Below are 18,887 nucleotides of genomic sequence, written 5' to 3'. Positions count from 1 at the left end.
TATATGAATATAAAACTATGGAAAGTAACTTCACTTAAACATTCAACTTCAAACCGCAAACAGCAAACATTCACCATAATGGTATATTAAAGTTCGCAAAAATGCTGTTATGTTTGATCTACACAGTGAAAAGCAGCGGTCGCACCTGTTAATGATAAACTTTATGCAAAATTTTATGCGAGATTGAAAAGTTTGTTTTCTTTGCAAGTACAGCACATTGGAAATTTGAACTTTTTAATATATACATACATACATATATAACTTCATTTACTTTGCTTTTTTCAGCAATCCAATGGTGCATAGTATTCAGGAATTGCATAATCTTTATAACTGCAAAGTATTTTTCTCTGTTAAGATTATACATACAGTTCATACAAATTATACTCACCTTCGTATTACTGATTTCGAATAAGTATCGACAAATGACAGGCGCTAACTGAAAAAAAATAAATTTACACGGTCGTGTAAATTTTAATTTCCTTCATCTGAATGGATCTATAAAGCTGTACTGCAACACAGCCACAAATTTGTTGGATTTTTTAATTTGTCTAATTTTGTTACTTTGTAATAAATATGTTAGTTGATATCTGATATTTTTAATTTCAGTTCCCTTCGTGCACATTCCTTTAGGTAAACAAACAAAAGTGAATTCTGTATCAGAAAAGATTTTCAGGTATGACGTTACCACTATTGGCTATAAGGTTATTTTTCAGTTTTAAAGTGACAGAATGCTTTCATGCTGAATGATTTCTGTTGGTTTTTACAATATTTACTATACATAATATAATATAATATAATATATTTGAAAAATAGAAAGAATTGAAGAAACCTTCTCAATTGAAAGCATAAGGCATTTTTTAGAATATGATAATATTATAACGTAGCAATATATAAACTGAATTTTGCAATTAAAAGTTGATACCTTCAATTTTAAAAGCAAAATTATATTTAAATCTTTATTTCAATACATTACCTCCAATAATACACAACATTACTCTTCTTATGTTGCATAATCACAGATACATTATTTATATTATATATAACTTTATATATATATATATATAATATAATAGTGAATTTACATAGATATGTAAAATAGAAAACTAATCATATTGTTTTGCTGTAATTTTACAACATAAATTTCGAATATTTTTGCAAATTTCAATAAACAAGCATAAATATGCATTAATTTGGAATGGGTAAATTTTGCACTAACTTATCCAGAATTTCGCCTACGCTGCAACGCCAATTAGCAATATTTTTCGAATAGCTACACCAGAGCTCACCATGTCTCGGTTCGGCTTGAACGCATCTGCTACGGACATCATTCTGCTGTTCCTAAATTCATATATTCCAATTTTTGCCGTTAAAATAAACAAATATATAATATTAAAATATAACAGAAATCACCTCAGTTCCGTGCACTTGTTCAAATTTGTAATAATATGCCCAGGAATCACCTAAATCTGGTTCCACTTTCACTGTACGATTGAACCATTCTCTCGCTTTATTCACTTTTCTCTCTGACCAAAAAAGTCTAAGCAATAAAAATCATTAGAGAAATGAAATCACTCTAACGAACTTAGTTTATTATTAAATCAAAAAAATATCATTGTCAGTTTATTTACTTAGAAACAGCAAGCAAAACATGGGGATCATGTTCGCATTTTCTCAATGCGTCAACAGATTTTGACTTCCGAGCTGGTCTGGATTCAATTTGAATTGCTTCAGCCCAAAGGAGACCAGCATTCGGACAGTCTTGGAGAGCACGAGCTAATAAATTCAACGCCGCTTCGCCAAATCCGCCACGTTGCTCGATACGAATTGCTGCTAACCTGCATCAATAAAAAGAGTTTCAACTCAAGACTACCCTAAACAACTACCGTATGCAAAATTTAAATAAAATGCTCGGCAACAAGAAAAAATTTTAAAATAATAAAACAAAATAAGTTCACTATATTTCACAACAAACCATAATGATGGATTTTTCGGATTTTTCAATCGTGCTTTTTCCAAAAGAGCTCTCGCTCTGATGAAGCAGTCTTGTTCTTCTTCAAACTGTGCCGCCAATATCCACATCGCTATGCAACCAGAACAGTGTTTCAACTTAAACAAATAACAGATGTGCAAAATCAGTAACTGATACAGAACTACAAATTACTCCTTCTGCGTAAGCTTTCCTGGCACTTTCTACATCACCTTTAGAAGCATACAATTGACCAACCATCATCCAAAGCTGAAAAAAGCAGTCGTAAATATAGCACGTCGTAAAGCAACTGATTTTGTAAAAGTGTTTAGAAAAATTAGTATTACGCATATTATTAAAACAACTTCACTTTGGGCAAATATTACAATTTGTATTAAAGATGAATAAATAAAACATAATTTAAATTAAATTTGTTCATAAAACTAAAAAAATGTTTATTTTAAAACTTCTTTCACTATTTCAAACATACTTTTTCAGATTCTGGGTACATTTCAACACCTTGTTTTATCAAATCCAATGCTTCATCAAGTTCATTCAGGCACCATTCCAATTTTGCAGATTTCATCCAAATCTTCAACAAAGCACAATAAAATTATTATTTCTTTAATGCTACAGTTATGAAGCAAAAAACATACCCTAGCAGTGGGAGCAGTATCTCTTGCTTTTTTAAGCAATAAACGAGCTCGTTCGTATTCACTGTTTTCACTTTCCAATTTCACTGCAGCCAGCCAAATGTCCTCAGAATTTGGATTGGCTTGAAATGCTCGAGCCAAAATGTTTCTAGAACCTTGGACATCATTCTGAAATTAAAAAAAATTGAAAACTGAAAATAAAAAAGTTCAAAATGAGAAAAATCTCAGCATTAATACAAAGAATTATCTTACTGAGAGCCACTTGGATTTTGCATACATAAGCCAAAGAATTTCAGCTTTTGGACAGTTATTAACTGCATCTTGTAATAAGGCTTCGAGCGATTCTCTTAAAAAATTGCAAATTATATATATATATATATATATATATAAACATTAAATCCAAATTTACTTTGTTCCATGTTTTCGTTCAAAATGAGCCGCTGCAAGCCATACACTTTTCTTAGTAGGCAATACATTCAAGGCATATGCAAAAACGGCTCGAACGCACGCAAAAGCATTTTGCGCAGCAAACTACAACAGAATCTAACATGAATGGTTGCTTATTGATTCTGCTTCATTTAAAATCAAAATCATCAGAGATTTCTAATGTGTGAGTACGTGTGTTCAGAAATGTCAAAACTGAATGCAATAATTTCACCATTATTAAAATTCCTTAAACTTCACTTAATTCTTTAGAAAAGTGGAATAACTATTTGAAGTTGTTCAACATAAATAAAACAATTTCCCATCATTTCAAACAGTATACAGATGTTCAGGCAACAATTATTAAATTGCCCAATTTAACTTACCGTTTCAGCATCTTCAATCCAGGTACTTTTGCGATCTTCTTCTTCGATTCCAATCGCAAGAACAGCTTTACTAAATAATTAAACAAAATTAAACCTGAATTTTGAAACGATAAAAGTTTACACATCAGTATATGGTAAAAATACAATTTAGTAATGAACAAAAAAACTCCCTTAAAAAAACAATCAATCATCAAAAGTTATCAGCAAATTGTATTGAAATTCAGCTTTCAATAAATGAAAAATATTCCAACTAGAATAATAATCGTCATTCAAAAGTGATATTACTCCATAAATGCAAAAATACAAAACATACACGATCGCTTGACAAGTGAGAATTTTGCCTCCTTTTTCTGCTTCCAAAGCATCTTTAAGCCACTGGTCACGATTGATTTCAACCAAATTGGCTCGCAGTGATGTAACCGCCCTCATTATGATTTTTTCCACCATCGAAACATTGCCATTCGCTTCTTCTAATTTTGCCGCAGTAATCCAAATAAGCCTATCAGTTGGTACGTTTTCACGAGCCCTGTTCAGCACCTGAAAACAAACATATATTTCAATACATAAAAGCAAATTAATGCAAAACAACTACGTTAAAAATATCAGAACAATAAGAGGTACTTTTCGAGCATTTTCATAAGTTTCCAATTTAGCTAATGCAAGCCACAAATCGACACTTGTTGGACAACATTCCACAGCTCGTGAGAGTAATATTCGCGCATCTTCCGGCTCTTCAAGTTCTACTGCCGTTTTCCATAAACGAACTGAAGTCGGAATATGTTCCAAACCTAAAAATTTTGAGTTTGTTATTGAACTATTTGAAAAATGTTACAAAAAATAAAAGTCTATACACAAAATGACATTATCATAAAGTGTTAAATGGATATTTAAATAAAAACAAAATAATTCAAGTAAATCATTTTTCTCTTACCCTTTCGGAGAACTTTTTTCTTTAATTTTGAATCAGATTCCAATTCTGCGGCTCTCATCCAAACTCTTACCGACTGAGGCAAATGACGTGCAGCCTGAGCAATTATAGCCTAGAATAAGAATTAAATTAATTAATAACAAATAAATAAAATAATGTTCAATGAAAAAAATATATATAAATCAACTATGCTTTCGCCATTCATCCATAACAAGAATTCTATTCTATTTTTCCAAAGAAATCTAATGAATATGTAAAATGCAATTCGCATAGAAACCAATTACATTTATTTCATTTACTCTATGCATACTTACGTGCCCATGTATTTGTGTTTGTAAGTGGCGCTTAAAACAACTTACTCTAGCAGTTTCTGGAGGATGCAATCGTGCTGCTTCTAACCAAATATCTTCACTTTGATGGCATACCTCACAACCACTCATGATTATATTCCTCGCAACTTGCAATTTACCGACCACTTCTTCCAGTCTAGCCGAAGCAATCCATGCTTAAAAATATCATCAACAACACATACTTAAAAATGATGAACACCATTTATCAAAAATAAAAAAGAGAATAATAAAAATAATCATAATATCATACCGGGAGGATGGTTAGGATTTGTCTCACGAACGGATTTCAGTAAAAGTCGAGCTTTTTTTATATCACTAAACAATAAATGAAAGTGCTTGATTTCATAACAGAAAAAAGAGAAAATCTAATTTACTTAATATCGCCACCATAACTTGGAATCATAGACTGCAAGTCTGTCAAATAACCCTTTGGATCTACAACAGTTTGCCCACTAACAGAATCTGATACCTAAAAAAATCATGATCCCACTGAACATTCCACAAGTATTTCTTTCACTTAAATTTTACTTACTTTAAGAATATAAAAAAAATATAGACAATACCGCCAATACAATAATTTGCAACTTTCTCATAAAACCGTAAAATAGCATAAATATTGTTTAGCAAGAAATACATCTGCCATTAACTGCATAAAACTGTATAATAATAGATGACTTATTTGACATCTTAAAGCATTGCATTTACGTAATTCAGTTAGACGTAAAAAAACTTTTTTTTTAATATAACACATGAAACCTAAATCAAGAATGATAAACATAATAATTGCTTGCCTGGTTTAATTTCATATCCATGATCTGATTTCGCGCCTGCCCAATTTTTCTTAAATCCAAATCCGTGCTACTGTTTGTAGAAATTCCAGACATCCATCCTGGAACGTTCGGACCAACAGTCTGCATTCCGCTGAATGACGTCGCATTACCAGGAAATGGTGTATTCAGACCCCCAAACATCTTAAAAATAAAAAATAAAATATTTTCGTCTTATTCCACAACAAGAATTCACTCTAACCTGTTGTCTGTCTAATGTTGTTGTAGTATCACCATATGCAAATCTTGATAATACTGAATCAGGAACAGGAGTATATCTAAATAAAGGTATTCTCCTTGATGTGTAAAATAATCTACGGTTAGTTAAATTTTACTTTTCTGCACGAGGGTTTCGCTGTCTCCGATTTCTAACATCCCCTACTTCCGGAATATTAGCCCAATCGTCATCACTAATGACAGCCAACTGTCGCTAAAATAAGACAGAACATAAAATACATAACAAATAAATTTGCATTCAACTATTTTGAAATGCAAAAATATAATACCTTTAAATCAGAAAATTCTTGCTGAATTTTGGGGCGTTCTTTACGATAATCTTCAATTAGTTTTTTCAATTTTTTTTCTCTATAAGAAAGCAATATAAAAAACACTAATAATACAATTTTCAATGAGTACATATTAAAAATATTTTATTAGCTAAGCAAATTTAAGTTCCTACCTGTATTCCCGTCTTTTTTCATCCTGTCTTTCATCAATCAAATTGTACACAGCATCAGCTTCTTCATCATCTTTATCATACGGATCTTTTGAAAACAAACTGCCTCCATAGCCTTCGAACTAAAATTTACACATATAAACATGAAAACGTTTTCCGTTAAACTTCAGAAAAATCCACTGTTCAACAAACTTCATCATAGTTGGCATCGTTCAAATCTTCTTCCTCTTCATCTTCTGCTTCATCCCGCTCTTCACCATTTGGGCCAGTTGCTTTCTTCCTTGGCTGATGTGGATGACGTTCATCACTGATATTTAAAACAAAACATTTCTCTATTTAAAGAAATGGAAATTTAAAGTAATTAACATGTACCTAACATCGCCAGCTTCTCTTGCCGGACCAATATCTGATCGTGTGGTGAAACCGGTTGCACTAAAAATCAACAACAATAATAATTGTTATAAATATGAAAATAATTCTTTGTTTACCCTCGTCCAACTCCAGCCACGTATCCCACCGGAGCTGGCATGCCAATAAAATGCTTCCTCTTTTTGTTTACCAAAGCTCCAGGAACAGATGCAGTTAAGTTGCTATTCATGTTTGCTTAAAAATTAACATTCACTCACTACTTTTCCCTTCTTCATCATATGATGATTTCATTTACTGATCAACGAAACATTTTTAAAAATATTGAAACTCTATTGCAAATTAGCATAGTGTTTCTTATAAACAGCAATTATACTGCAAATTTTACTTAGGTCTTAAAATAAAATGTATTTTCATATGTTCTCATCTTGCTTATCAAATCAGACTGAAAAGTTATTTATATTTAGCACTGATAACTATACGCTAGAAAAATGAACTTTCTCAAGTTGACAATTATTATTCAATAAAAACAGGCTCATAACAATTCATAAATACTATTCTATAATTTTCAAATGTAAAGTGAAAAAAAACAACAGCCAAGAATACATTCAGAATATGCTTTCAAATTCTGTGATTAGCAATGATAAATTCCACATACTGCATACATAAACACTGGCAGTATCGAACAAATATATTAAATTGTTTTGTGCATTTATGATGAATAACATTAATTTTAAATTAAAGACAAATTTCATACAATTTAGAAATCTTCAGAATGAAAATATATGTTGATAATATATTTTTTTTATTTATAAGAGAAGTATGCTCTTACCAAAATCTCAATTATCAACAGAGAGCCAGTTCAAAAAACTGCTTTTAAAAGCCAGCTATAAAGCCTGTACATAAATGGTGTACTGTATTTAAAATGCAGGTATAATTTAAATTACTCCTTATTTTTATTAGAAAGTGAATTTTTATTTTTAAATTTCAGCTTATAATTTAGTATAGAAAAAAACTTATGCATTTATTTATTTATTTATTCAGTGATCACTTGATAATTTATGTAGTTTATTTGTCAGCATTATTTATTTAATTTTTACGTTGCTTACATCCTATTATCGTATAAATAACACCTTTTTTCATCAAATTTGATACTTGTTTAAAAAATTTGAATCTTTTTCAAAGAAAATGCAGTGTCGCAGTGTCCTGTAGTGTAGTGCCAAAATTTATGTACATGAAAATTCGGTGTGCGCATTATTTAATAAACAAAGGAGTTTTATAAATCTACCAAGTAAGATGTGATCATCGTCATTAATATCGTTGACTTGAACAAGAAAAAAAAATAATAAATGAATAAAATTGTTACCAGAAACTTTCTTCGTTCTGCTTTTCAATCTCTTTTGCCTTCATTATGCAACAGGCATTCTTTGCGAAATTTCACTATCAAAAAAATCGTGAAAATTTCCGTTAAAATGTTTAAAAAAAACAAATATTATTCACAGTTATAAAACTCTTTATTTACTGCAAATTTCTTCTAACAGGCTGCAAAATATAAATGCATAAAAGTGGAATGCATTAAAAAATTGGTTTTATTGTATGCACTGCAGCATTTTGCCATTTCATGAATAACCACATAAAAATAATGTAAATAAACTGCATGAAATTCATTTTTAAACCAAAAATCTTAAAACATAAAATCTTTCTCATTCAACTTAATTCTAGTTTTCTTCTTTCAAAAAGCAACTGCTTACCAAAAGAAAAATTTCCATAAAGAGGATAAAATAATTTTATAAAACATCTTGCATATACTTTTCCTCCTAAACTGGCAATGATAGACGACAATTCGTTTTGTTCAACAGCAGCTTTGTAGCATATGAAACGAGATCATATACACAGTGAGGAATCAGTGAAGTTGTTGAGCTTGACAATGAAAACAGAATGATGACATTGCAAATGTGTTCAAGAATGCAAACTGAGAACTGTTCAATGAACTAACTGGTAAGTTAGTCATCGTAGTAAGCTTTCAAACGAACATGCCATGCAATGCTAGCAGTGGCAGTTATTGTTCGAAATTGGTGAATAACATCTCTAGGCAAAAAGTATATATCATTATCGTATAATTTGATGGTCGCAAATCGAATTCCACATTGTCTAAATTGATTCAACTTTGCCCAATCGACCCATTGACTGCACTGAGTCGTCGGAGGTTCGAACAGATCTAGTCGCAAAACATCCACAACGCGATCAAAATCAGCAGCATGAAAACAAATTGCTTCTTTCACTAATTCATTTTTTTCATTTCTAAAAATATATAATAGAATGAACTGCAATCAATTTCAAAAATAAACAATATAAACATTTAAATTAACAATAACATTAAATTAAAAAAATAATTATATATTTATTTAATTATATGTGTGTATTTGGCAAAATCTTTGCAAAAATTGTATCTACTTAAAATATTTCATACCTAGTACCATTGCCATTAGCTACATTTATATTTCATTCGAAATAAAATTTCACCATTTCCAATTAGTTAACAACAAATCTCAAAACTAACTAATAAATATCACTTAATATCAAATTTAATATTTATTTAAATTTGAAACTGAAACCATGTCAAAGTTATACTTATAAAATGCTATTATCATTATCATTATCATTATCATTACTACTTCGGCAAATATTATCGCCGTATATATCTACAGTAAGATAGAATAAAATCTCACGACAATTTACCTCTTTAAAATATTATTTACACAAATAAATTCCATTTTAACACTGAGATTAATTAGACTTTCTACGTGAAATGATAAAATAAACAAAATGAAAAATTAATTTTAACGAGCTATCGCTGATGTCAACAATTCGGAAGCTTTCTTTCTGTTCAATGAAAAGAAAATTTGAAAATTGAATGAATGTTTGAAATAAAAATGCACACCTAAGAGAAATTTAAAACTTATCATTATTATTATTATTATTATTATTATGCTGTTTATTTACTTTTTTTGCTTTGTGTCTTTCACAGCTTTAAGTACAGCCACCGCTGCTGTAGTTTTCTTCTGCACTCCACCTCCATCTACATGATCAGCATGAGAAGGTGTTCGATCTTCAAAAAGAACTTCCCGTCGATCCCCATTTCGCATCGGCACACTGTATGCCAGCCTATTCAACTCACTGGCAGATCTGCATTCAATACGTCTTATTTATTTACATTTTATTTTAATTGAATAAAAGCTTTTGTAACACTAACTTTTTCCACATGCGATCACGCACTGCTGCATTTGTGGGAACGATTTGTTCGCCTGGTCGGATCCACATGATTGGGCCGTCTTCACTACACCGGCGCGGCATGTCTGACAAAATCGACATGCTTCCCCATGGTAAAACGGGCTTCAAAAACGGTGACCTATGCAACAGCAAAAAAGCATTAAACAAAATTACACCTGACACTAAACTAACATATTACATTATTTAAATTAACAAAACAATGTCAGGAACAACGTCACTACTACTCTACAGTGTTCTTTTCTTAATTAATGAATAATTACTATATTGAACTCAGTGAACCATATAAACTGCGTCAGATGAATCTAATATATTTTCAACTAATTATAGATAATAGCTAATTATAGCTAGAAAATTATGGATGAAAAACAACAGCAACAACAACACCGGCACCAATAATAAAATTAATAATGCAATTGTACTTTTCTTTAATATAAAGCAATATTTTAAATAAAAAGAAAATTAAATTTCAGTATAATCACCTTTCGAGTAGATCGAGAAATTCTGCTGCATAGCCTCCAGCTTCTTCTCTTTTGGTGTCGACCAACGTGACCGACATCAATGGCCCAAAGCGAAAAGTTCCACAAGAATACGATTGATACACATTTTCGGCATATTCTCGCACAGACATCGTCTCCACGCTTTGGCGATTCGTGAGAGATCCCACTTTGACGGGCATATCCGGCCAAGTCTCTTCAAAATATTGCAGTATTTCTGGCAGAAAACTGGCACCGTTGTGAATGATTCCCATGACGTGAACGGCCACTCCGTCCACCTCTTCATAGACACGTTTCAAGAACCATTTCGCAAAATGTGCCATGTCTTCTCCAGAAAAAGCTCGCAATTGATCATAATCCGAAACAAGCACCGAAGCACCGCCGTTCGGATCTTCCCGTACAGAAATGTAATTTTCGAATTCACTGTCACCGTGCCGCTTGGTCGACTTTGCATTACAGCTTTTCACAAAAGCATCGTCGTCCGAATCCGAAGAGAGCATGTCATTTTCAACGGCTTCAGGTTTCAACTGCCTCTTCACACCCGCCAAAGCCAGCTTAATATCCCTGGCAACGTAGGACAAATGCTTTGTATTCAACGCCATATTTCCCGGCCGAAACTGTTTCCCATTGCCAGAAGTGGTGAATATTTCAGAATTCGACGGATGGACGACAAAGTCAGCAACACTGACGCCGGGGATGAGTCGTGAGTCGAAGTCGTTCCCAAAATGAACACTTCTGGAATATTTCTCTTCGTCTGCATCAACTCCATACATGGAACGATCAGTGAAATCAAACACCGGTACAGTTGCGCTTGCAGACGGCACTGAGCTCTCTGGCTTCACTTCATCAGTTTTCGGATTGCCAATTTTTTTCAATTTTGAATCCATTGAAGTAGAATTATTTAACAATAAAAATTTCCATCAGTTGTATCTTTCCTCTAACTAGAACGGCCGTAAATTATAAATGAAGCATATTATGCATGATAAAAGCAGTGAAAACAAGTGTGCGATGCCAGGGAATTTCGTTCTGTTTCAGTTAACACTGCGGTAATATTTCATTTCTGATCAGAAATATTCCGAACTACAATATGATTCAACAAGGCTTCGAGTTCACAAAACACAAGTTACGGTAATATACGTAAATGATAATCAAGTTCTTGTATGCATAAAATTATAATTTTCAATTACTCACGTCGCATTAAATTAATATTAAATTATAATTAACCAAAAAATAACATTATATTCATATTAAAAATTTATTCTAAGTTATATGCAATTAAAATAATGCTTAACGTTTTGATAATAACGAAAATTCGGTACTGTAGCTGGACAAATTTCATTCAGGCAATTAAATAGCCGTCGATGCTCTAATTTTGTTACTTTATTTTATCTTTCCACTCAACTCGGCAAATTTGCATCAACTATTCACGTTTTTCCTTATAAATGAGCAATACACAACAATTATTCAACAAACGTACTTACTGTAAATCGTAAATTATACAAGTAAAATTATTAATTATTCATTCAGCTTAAAGTTGTAATAAAATAAAATAACTCAAAAAATATAAACATACTACAATTTTTATTTTACTAAATAAGAAAAAAAGCCCAGCGACAATGAAAAATTGCATAAAAATCTACCAAGCAAAATCAATTTAAAAAAAAGGTTCGTTCATTACGCTGTTAAATTAATATTGTCTTAGAGATCATCAGTAAGAAAAAGTGACTAACTGAATTCATGGATATTATACTTTCAACTGTGCACTGTCCAAATAGTGCTTAAAATGCTTTTCCAAGTTTCGTTTATCGTCATCTGTCAGCAGGGCCGATTGCACATAATTTTTCAGCATATCCTAAAAACGGTGAAAAAAATATACAAAACTTTAAATTACGTATAATTATGGGAAAAATTAAAACATACCTTTATAAATTTGCGGACAAAGTTCACTTGATACTGTTCATCTTCGTTACCATGTTGTAACAGATGGCTCAATTTCAAATCAAATTTTCTTAAATTCGGAATAACAGTACTTGTAATAACCTTAAACAAAACAATAATTAATGATAACTAAAGACAATCAAACAACTCAATTTATAGCAGAACCAAATTTCCCAATTTTCTCAATATGCACAAGACACCGTAAGCAGATGGTATTGTTGTCTGTTCATCGTTCCATATTGTTGTCAAATGACGAATAAATTTTATTTTCAATTCGTCTTCACCATCGTCAACTGCCATCCTTTCGAAGTAGCTAAAATAAAAAATAAATTTTGCTACTGCAAAAAAAAAATTCGGTAGAATCCTCTACTCACTTTAATAAATCGCCAAGAATGTCTGCAGCACGCTCTCTGACAAGCCAGGCTCGATCATCGCCACATTTCACATCGAAAATCATATTAACTGCACAAGAAAGCAAACTTGGCAATAATTTTGGAGTCTATTGAAAACAATAAATTAAAAGTAAACAATGAACAATCCAAATATACGAATACGAATTAATAAACTAACTGTATTTTAGAAATCACTAATCCAAAAATTCACCTACAGAAATTTGCTTCGAGAATTCTGAAACTAAAATTAATTCGCATTAACAAATTTTCACTATTTAAAAATAATAACAAAACTACTTTCCATTTAATTAATTAAGTTTCAAATGAAATTACAATTATTTGCAATGATCAAACAGAAGATAGACAAATTTTTGCCAGTTCTTTTTTCAATACTTACATATTTCCACAGACGAATTGCAGGGTTTAACAACAATGCGTTCAGCATTTGCAACATGCAGGTAATGTGCCTTAAATCCTTGCACAGAAGATTGCAATTTATCTTTAAAAAACGACGTAAATCAACAATAATCTGCAATTTCTAAAAAAACCAAAAAGCAAACCCCTTCCAAATAGAAGATGACAAAAAATGACAACGCAGGTTGTAGACCAACATGCGTTTGAATCATCCGCAATGCTTCCTGAAATGGACAAAATTCATTATTGCAGTTATTAAAATAAAAATATGAAGAAAAGAAATATACAAATCTTTTTGTTTCGTCTTTACTAACGCAACCATCTAACAGTTCTAAAACCAACTCCCTAGTTTCCTGAAATTTTCCAAATTTTTAGATTATTAACTTAACTGCAATTGATGACAAAAAACTAGGCAACGTACAATATATAAATGAACAATATCTCATATTCAATACATTTATAATATATGTAGTGCAAATTTTAGATAAATGTTTTAATAACATACCTCTGTTAACTGATCAAAATTCATATCTTGATGTAACAATTCTTCTGTTTCAATATTCGACATTCCCTCTTCTGCGACCACATAGCTCCTACCTGTAAAAAAATTGTTTCAATAAAATTATTACAAACATTTACATTTTATATACCTTGCGATCGATTCTCGGGAAGTAATGGCTGTTTTCCTTCAATTCCTAACCAGTGAGCTAAAAGAAAAAATCTTCCACTTACATATGCATATCTCTCACTAGATTTGCATTATGAAATATCATTACATATTAATTTTGGTGAAAAATTAATTTCACATGCATCAAAATATACAATTACCATTCAAACATGTGCCTTCTTGGATCTTCCTATCAATGGACTCATTTAAAATAGATTCCAAAACATATTTCTTCTTCATTGTCCGATGATCACCAGGTTGTGTGGTACACGCGCTCCTCGTAATTTTCAATAAGAATATTTTCTAAAAAATAAAATATACAATTCTCGCATATTTCATACGTTAATTTTCATTAAGTCTCACTTCAACAGCAACACTGCAATCTTTCCATTGAATTTTCTCTTTTCGGCAGAGCCGTTTTAATTTCTTTGCAATCTAAGATATATTCATTAAAATACATTTAAAATCCCAGTATTTTTAAATAAAATGATAGCATGCACATAAGTATGGTAAAGAATAAGAAAACTTATTTACCAACATCATTCGTTTAAAATCACATCGTGCACGCTCTTCCAAAAAACGGCTCCCTTCTTCCGATAAACTTATATATTTTGGAAGATCTTCATCACCTGTAGAGCAATCAATTTCCACCACATCCTGCTCCTCTTGCATAATTTTACTTAGATAAAAAATATTTAAAAACTTAATTTTTCATTTTAAGAAAAACATAAATGTACAAATCTGACCAAGAACAGATGAAATGCAACAACAAAAATACAACAAACGCCCGACAAAGTACTTTAATCATAAATATCGACGATTTCAGACAAATCAATTTCAACTTATCACGTATAGAATAATAATCTATTTCACTTTTCGTTCATCTAACAAAGAATTGTGCAATTTCAGCACGTCATCAAGCAAATGCGGCAACGAAATCTGACCATCCTCGTAAATCCAACTAGCGACAGATTTGGTCAGCTTACCATGGTTACTAACTCCAGCAGATTTGCACTTGATCTCTAACGTGTATTTGTGATCAAATCTTAAAAAACGAATAAGCAATATCCACAAATTAAAATATTCTAAAATATAAAATTACCTTTTCATAGATGAACTAAATATCCACAAGACTTTCTTTTTCGGATTATCGGATGATTTATCCACTGCTACGAGAAAAATGCCACGTTCAACGAACCATGTATACAACTGCAACAGGCCGTTAACCACGAAGTACGTAAAAACATATGAAGTTAAGGAAAATACAAACAATACGTTCATTAAATATATCAATATAATTAAAATATTAAAAATGCATTAAATTATTAACTTAACAAAATTAATTTTAAATTGTACAACCAATTACTCTACAAATTAAATAAAAATAAAACAACCAATTAAGAAATATTGAAAGGATATGATACGCTGCAATATATGAGCACGTCTCTGGAGAGAGGAAATGGATAAAACCAATCCCATACACAAGCAAATAATGCTAAAACAACAGCCAGTGTTGCAAGAAGTAATCGACAATCCACTACACGATGGTCTTCTGAATAACCAAACTTTTCTATTACTATCTAAATAAAACACCTTAGTTCGATTTCAGCTTGGTTATCAAATGCATTAGCTTTCACTTTAAAATAAATCAAACATGTTCTTTAATACCAGATATCATGTAAATACTAAAATTTCATTTAATAAAATAAATCATTTTTTAAAAATTCTTTACATCTAACTTCAAATTTTCATAGTGACCTGCATGTAACAAATTATTTCCAAAAACAAATTACTGACATACAATATTAGCTTTAAAAAATAATTCTAGAAAATCATGCATACAATGCAGAAAATCAATTGTAAATAATGTCCATTACCTTCCGAATTGCATCATCAATTGCATATCGAGTAGCATTTCCATCCCATTTCTCAGTTTTCGGTATATCATCCTAAAACCACAACAAAATATTACAAAAATTATAGAGACGTAGAAAAATCACCTTCTTGTTTTTCGACATTCTTACTGCCAACAATTCAAAACTAAAAATAATAAATTAGAAGAATTCAACAAATTATTTCACCTATTATATATTATTATTAATAAACTACGAAATGCATTGGATAGTAAGCTGTCGAATTTGAATTCCTTCGTCAGAACTGGTAAAACGTTAAATCATAGAACAATGGAATGGTTTACCAGTCCAAGACATTACCATTTAACGTAAGATATTTTAAGATTCGGTTAGAGATACATTTCGAAAAGCATAATGACTACAGAGACACTTAACATTCATCGAAACCATTAACTAGCCTCGACATTCTCATTGAAATTAAAAAAACCCATATTATTCGTCATTGCACTTACAATATAAGATATGTATAATTTATCAAGTAAAATTATGATAAAATGTCATTTATGCTAAAGGATAATCTGCAAATACTGCACAGTTTTCAAATGTAAGAACACGTCATTTAATTAAACAATATAACGTTGCATTACTGTACAATAAAGAAAATAAAGCTAGGTTAAAAATTGACTGTACAGTTATATAAATATGCAAGCAAATAAGTTCAATACAAATTCATTTATAATATTAAAAGTCTAGAAATAAGTATCAGTTTTATTTTCCTTGATAATTATGGATTACTGATCTGTTCTTACATATTTGACATTCAGGTGAAAGAAACTTTTTTGTTAAAAACCTTAAAATTCAACAAAGCAACGTCGCAGTCATTTTTTCATCTGAAGAAGTTTCAATTGCATTTTCATTGCTTATAAAACTGCAAATTATGGTACAGTTGAAGAGTTTGTCTCATCAATCAATGCAACAACAATCATTTAAAGTGGCGTGTTTTCATTCTTGGATTTCCTTGCGTTTCATTCAGATTAATATTTCATTTTACTGAAACATTTAAAACTATCTTTAGCTGCATGTTTTTCAACTGCCAGTAAAATTAAACTAAACTAAACAGATATGTTCTAAATCAAAAAATTGTCTTGACAATACAGTACAGTTACTTTGAAAAAATGAATTTATTGTCAACATTTACTGCTATGTAAATATTTGAATTTCAGCTGTACTATACTTATTTATTGAACAGTTTACAGTATGAAATCAATTTGAAAAATTAACATTTTATTTAAAAATAAAAGCAACAGTGCAATATCAATAACAATGTCAACTGAGCATTTTAGTCACGGCAAAATCCGCCAAAGCCGATCAATTCATTTTCCTGAGTGAAATGTAAATGCTGCACCGGCGCAGATTTGGTTCGGTATGTGAGAACAGATGGCATTTCAGATTTGTGATTGTCACCGATCGAACGTAGCATCACTTTTTGATCTGCTCCGCCCCAAGCGACAGTTGACCCATCTCTGGAAATGGCTAATCCACTGACGCCGCGATCAGAATGCTTAAAACCTTCCAATCGAGCTGCCATGGCCACATCCCACAACATTACTTGACCACTCAGACCGCCGGATGCCAAAACATGGCCATCGTCGGAAAAATACAACGACTGTATTGCGTCCTGGTGACCAGTGAACAGCCTGACGCATTTGCCATCAAGCAAATCCCACAGACGAACAGTTCGGTCGTTTGAACCAGTGGCAATATAATTAGAATTTGGATGAAAAGCAACGCAATTGACGGTGGACAAGTGACCAATAAATGCACGAACTGGTGTTTCGCATTCCATGCTCCACATCAACGCGCCACCGCTGTGATAATCAGAGACCACGAAATAGCCATCATAAGGACCAAACTTGACGTCCAATCCTTTCAACATCTGCATACGATAGTCGGCAATTCGAGTTCTTGTTAACAAATTCCACAATATTATTTCTCCATTCAAACAACATGACAATACAAATTCACCGCTCCGATTGAAGCTAACTCCGTAAACAGGACTCGAATGACCAAACAAGCTGAATTTTGATTGAGCTGAACTGCTATCAAATATTGAACTTGGATCGAGATCGTCTTCAGTATGCGGTAACTGCGATGCAGGTTTTAACATTTCCATTAAATCTTTGCTCAATGAAAACACCTCTACACTGCAGTCCAAATTTCCAACGCACAGTAAAGTCGAATCCGAACTGACAACCATCGAGGAAACAGCAACTCGTGGATTCAGTACCGTATAGAAGCAAACTGACGGTCTTGCATCATTCAAACAGATCTTCTTGATTTCGTCACTATTTGTGAGTATCACTTCGTCACGCGAAATTGGAAATGGAATTCTGTCCCAAGATGGCACATCATTACCACCATGATCAAAACAACTGGCTAGAATTGGAATCTGGTTCAACTGTCTCGGTGCTTCACCAAGCAAATATCCGCTAATTTGCTCCACTTGTTCTTCACTACGACAAACCTCGCCATGGCATTCAATTTGAATCTTACTCTCGATAATGTCTTTAATTGTTGGCAGTTTCTCCATCAACTCGTTCAATGCCGACTTACAAGCCAAGCACAAACATAATACAAAGTTGTGCTCTTCCAAAATCTGTATCAACCAGTCGTCAGCCAACTGTTCGGACGAGTGAATCCAGCCAAGTTGCTTGGTGTATTCTTGCATGGACTCCTTCTGCACACTGTGAAACTCATCGTAAAATCTGCTGGCCAATTTCATTTTCCCAGCTTTCAATAATTGAATGTACAGTTGTGTAAATAGTGGAAAATTAAGCAGACTCAATTCACACAGTGCATCAACTTTGGATTTCGTGTATTGAAAAAAATAATCATATTCTTCAATCCAATGATTCCATGACTTCACGGTCGCAAGCTGATTATCATTTACAGTGCACCCAACACGTTGCAAATATGCATCTACGGCAGCCGAACGACCAATATTTCTTAATTCTCGTACAAATGTACGTTCTGCATCAAAGAATCCTTCAACGCGAAAAAAATTTAAACATTTCACTATCATTTGATCATCAACATCAGCAATATTTTGAAGATCAACTGTCCCATTTGCAGTCCTCATCTAAAATAAAAATTATTAAAAACTGATTTCTGGAAAAAAAATTACAGATTTGACAGACTACACAAAATATGACCAGATAAAAAGAAAGAATGTGACATTTGAAATCCAATAACCATTAGAAGAA

General features: G+C 31.9%; 4 protein-coding genes across 4 annotated transcripts; all 4 read right to left on the bottom strand.

Moving 5' to 3' along the window:
* Positions 1–1,185: 1,185 nt before the first annotated feature.
* Positions 1,186–6,807, bottom strand: Tsp_03958 (Pre-mRNA-processing factor 6). The gene is made up of 25 exons (XM_003374721.1): positions 6,698–6,807; positions 6,582–6,641; positions 6,402–6,516; positions 6,213–6,331; positions 6,040–6,118; positions 5,869–5,963; positions 5,736–5,811; positions 5,569–5,677; positions 5,483–5,533; positions 5,081–5,168; positions 4,957–5,021; positions 4,716–4,861; positions 4,360–4,468; positions 4,050–4,216; positions 3,742–3,965; positions 3,429–3,498; positions 3,029–3,150; positions 2,872–2,965; positions 2,623–2,787; positions 2,457–2,558; positions 2,162–2,236; positions 1,973–2,106; positions 1,629–1,835; positions 1,411–1,537; positions 1,186–1,338 (listed from the first exon to the last, which is right to left on the bottom strand). The coding sequence occupies exons 1-25, from the start codon at positions 6,805–6,807 to the stop codon at positions 1,186–1,188; spliced, it is 2,862 nt and encodes a 953-aa protein (XP_003374769.1).
* Positions 6,808–8,578: 1,771 nt separating this feature from the next.
* Positions 8,579–11,247, bottom strand: Tsp_03957 (hypothetical protein). The gene is made up of 4 exons (XM_003374720.1): positions 10,346–11,247; positions 9,829–10,032; positions 9,579–9,761; positions 8,579–8,876 (listed from the first exon to the last, which is right to left on the bottom strand). The coding sequence occupies exons 1-4, from the start codon at positions 11,245–11,247 to the stop codon at positions 8,579–8,581; spliced, it is 1,587 nt and encodes a 528-aa protein (XP_003374768.1).
* An 857-nt stretch (positions 11,248–12,104) lies between these two features.
* Tsp_03956 (transcription initiation factor TFIID subunit 6) lies at positions 12,105–15,789 on the bottom strand. The gene is made up of 12 exons (XM_003374719.1): positions 15,772–15,789; positions 15,649–15,720; positions 14,135–14,206; positions 13,933–14,074; positions 13,755–13,811; positions 13,610–13,701; positions 13,251–13,457; positions 13,088–13,189; positions 12,673–12,797; positions 12,464–12,611; positions 12,281–12,400; positions 12,105–12,212 (listed from the first exon to the last, which is right to left on the bottom strand). Exons 1-12 carry the CDS (start codon positions 15,787–15,789, stop codon positions 12,105–12,107), a joined length of 1,263 nt encoding a protein of 420 aa, XP_003374767.1.
* A 1,174-nt stretch (positions 15,790–16,963) lies between these two features.
* On the bottom strand, positions 16,964–18,763 carry Tsp_03955 (WD domain, G-beta repeat-containing domain protein). Its single transcript, XM_003374718.1, has one exon. The coding sequence runs from the start codon at positions 18,761–18,763 to the stop codon at positions 16,964–16,966; it is 1,800 nt and encodes a 599-aa protein (XP_003374766.1).
* Positions 18,764–18,887: the final 124 nt, after the last annotated feature.

Source organism: Trichinella spiralis (genome assembly GCF_000181795.1).
Source record: "Trichinella spiralis strain ISS 195 chromosome Unknown Scfld5, whole genome shotgun sequence".
NCBI classification, from domain to species: Eukaryota; Metazoa; Nematoda; class Enoplea; order Trichinellida; family Trichinellidae; genus Trichinella; species Trichinella spiralis.
Note: the sequence above shows the minus strand (reverse complement) of the source record. Positions and strands in the feature narration are given on the sequence as shown.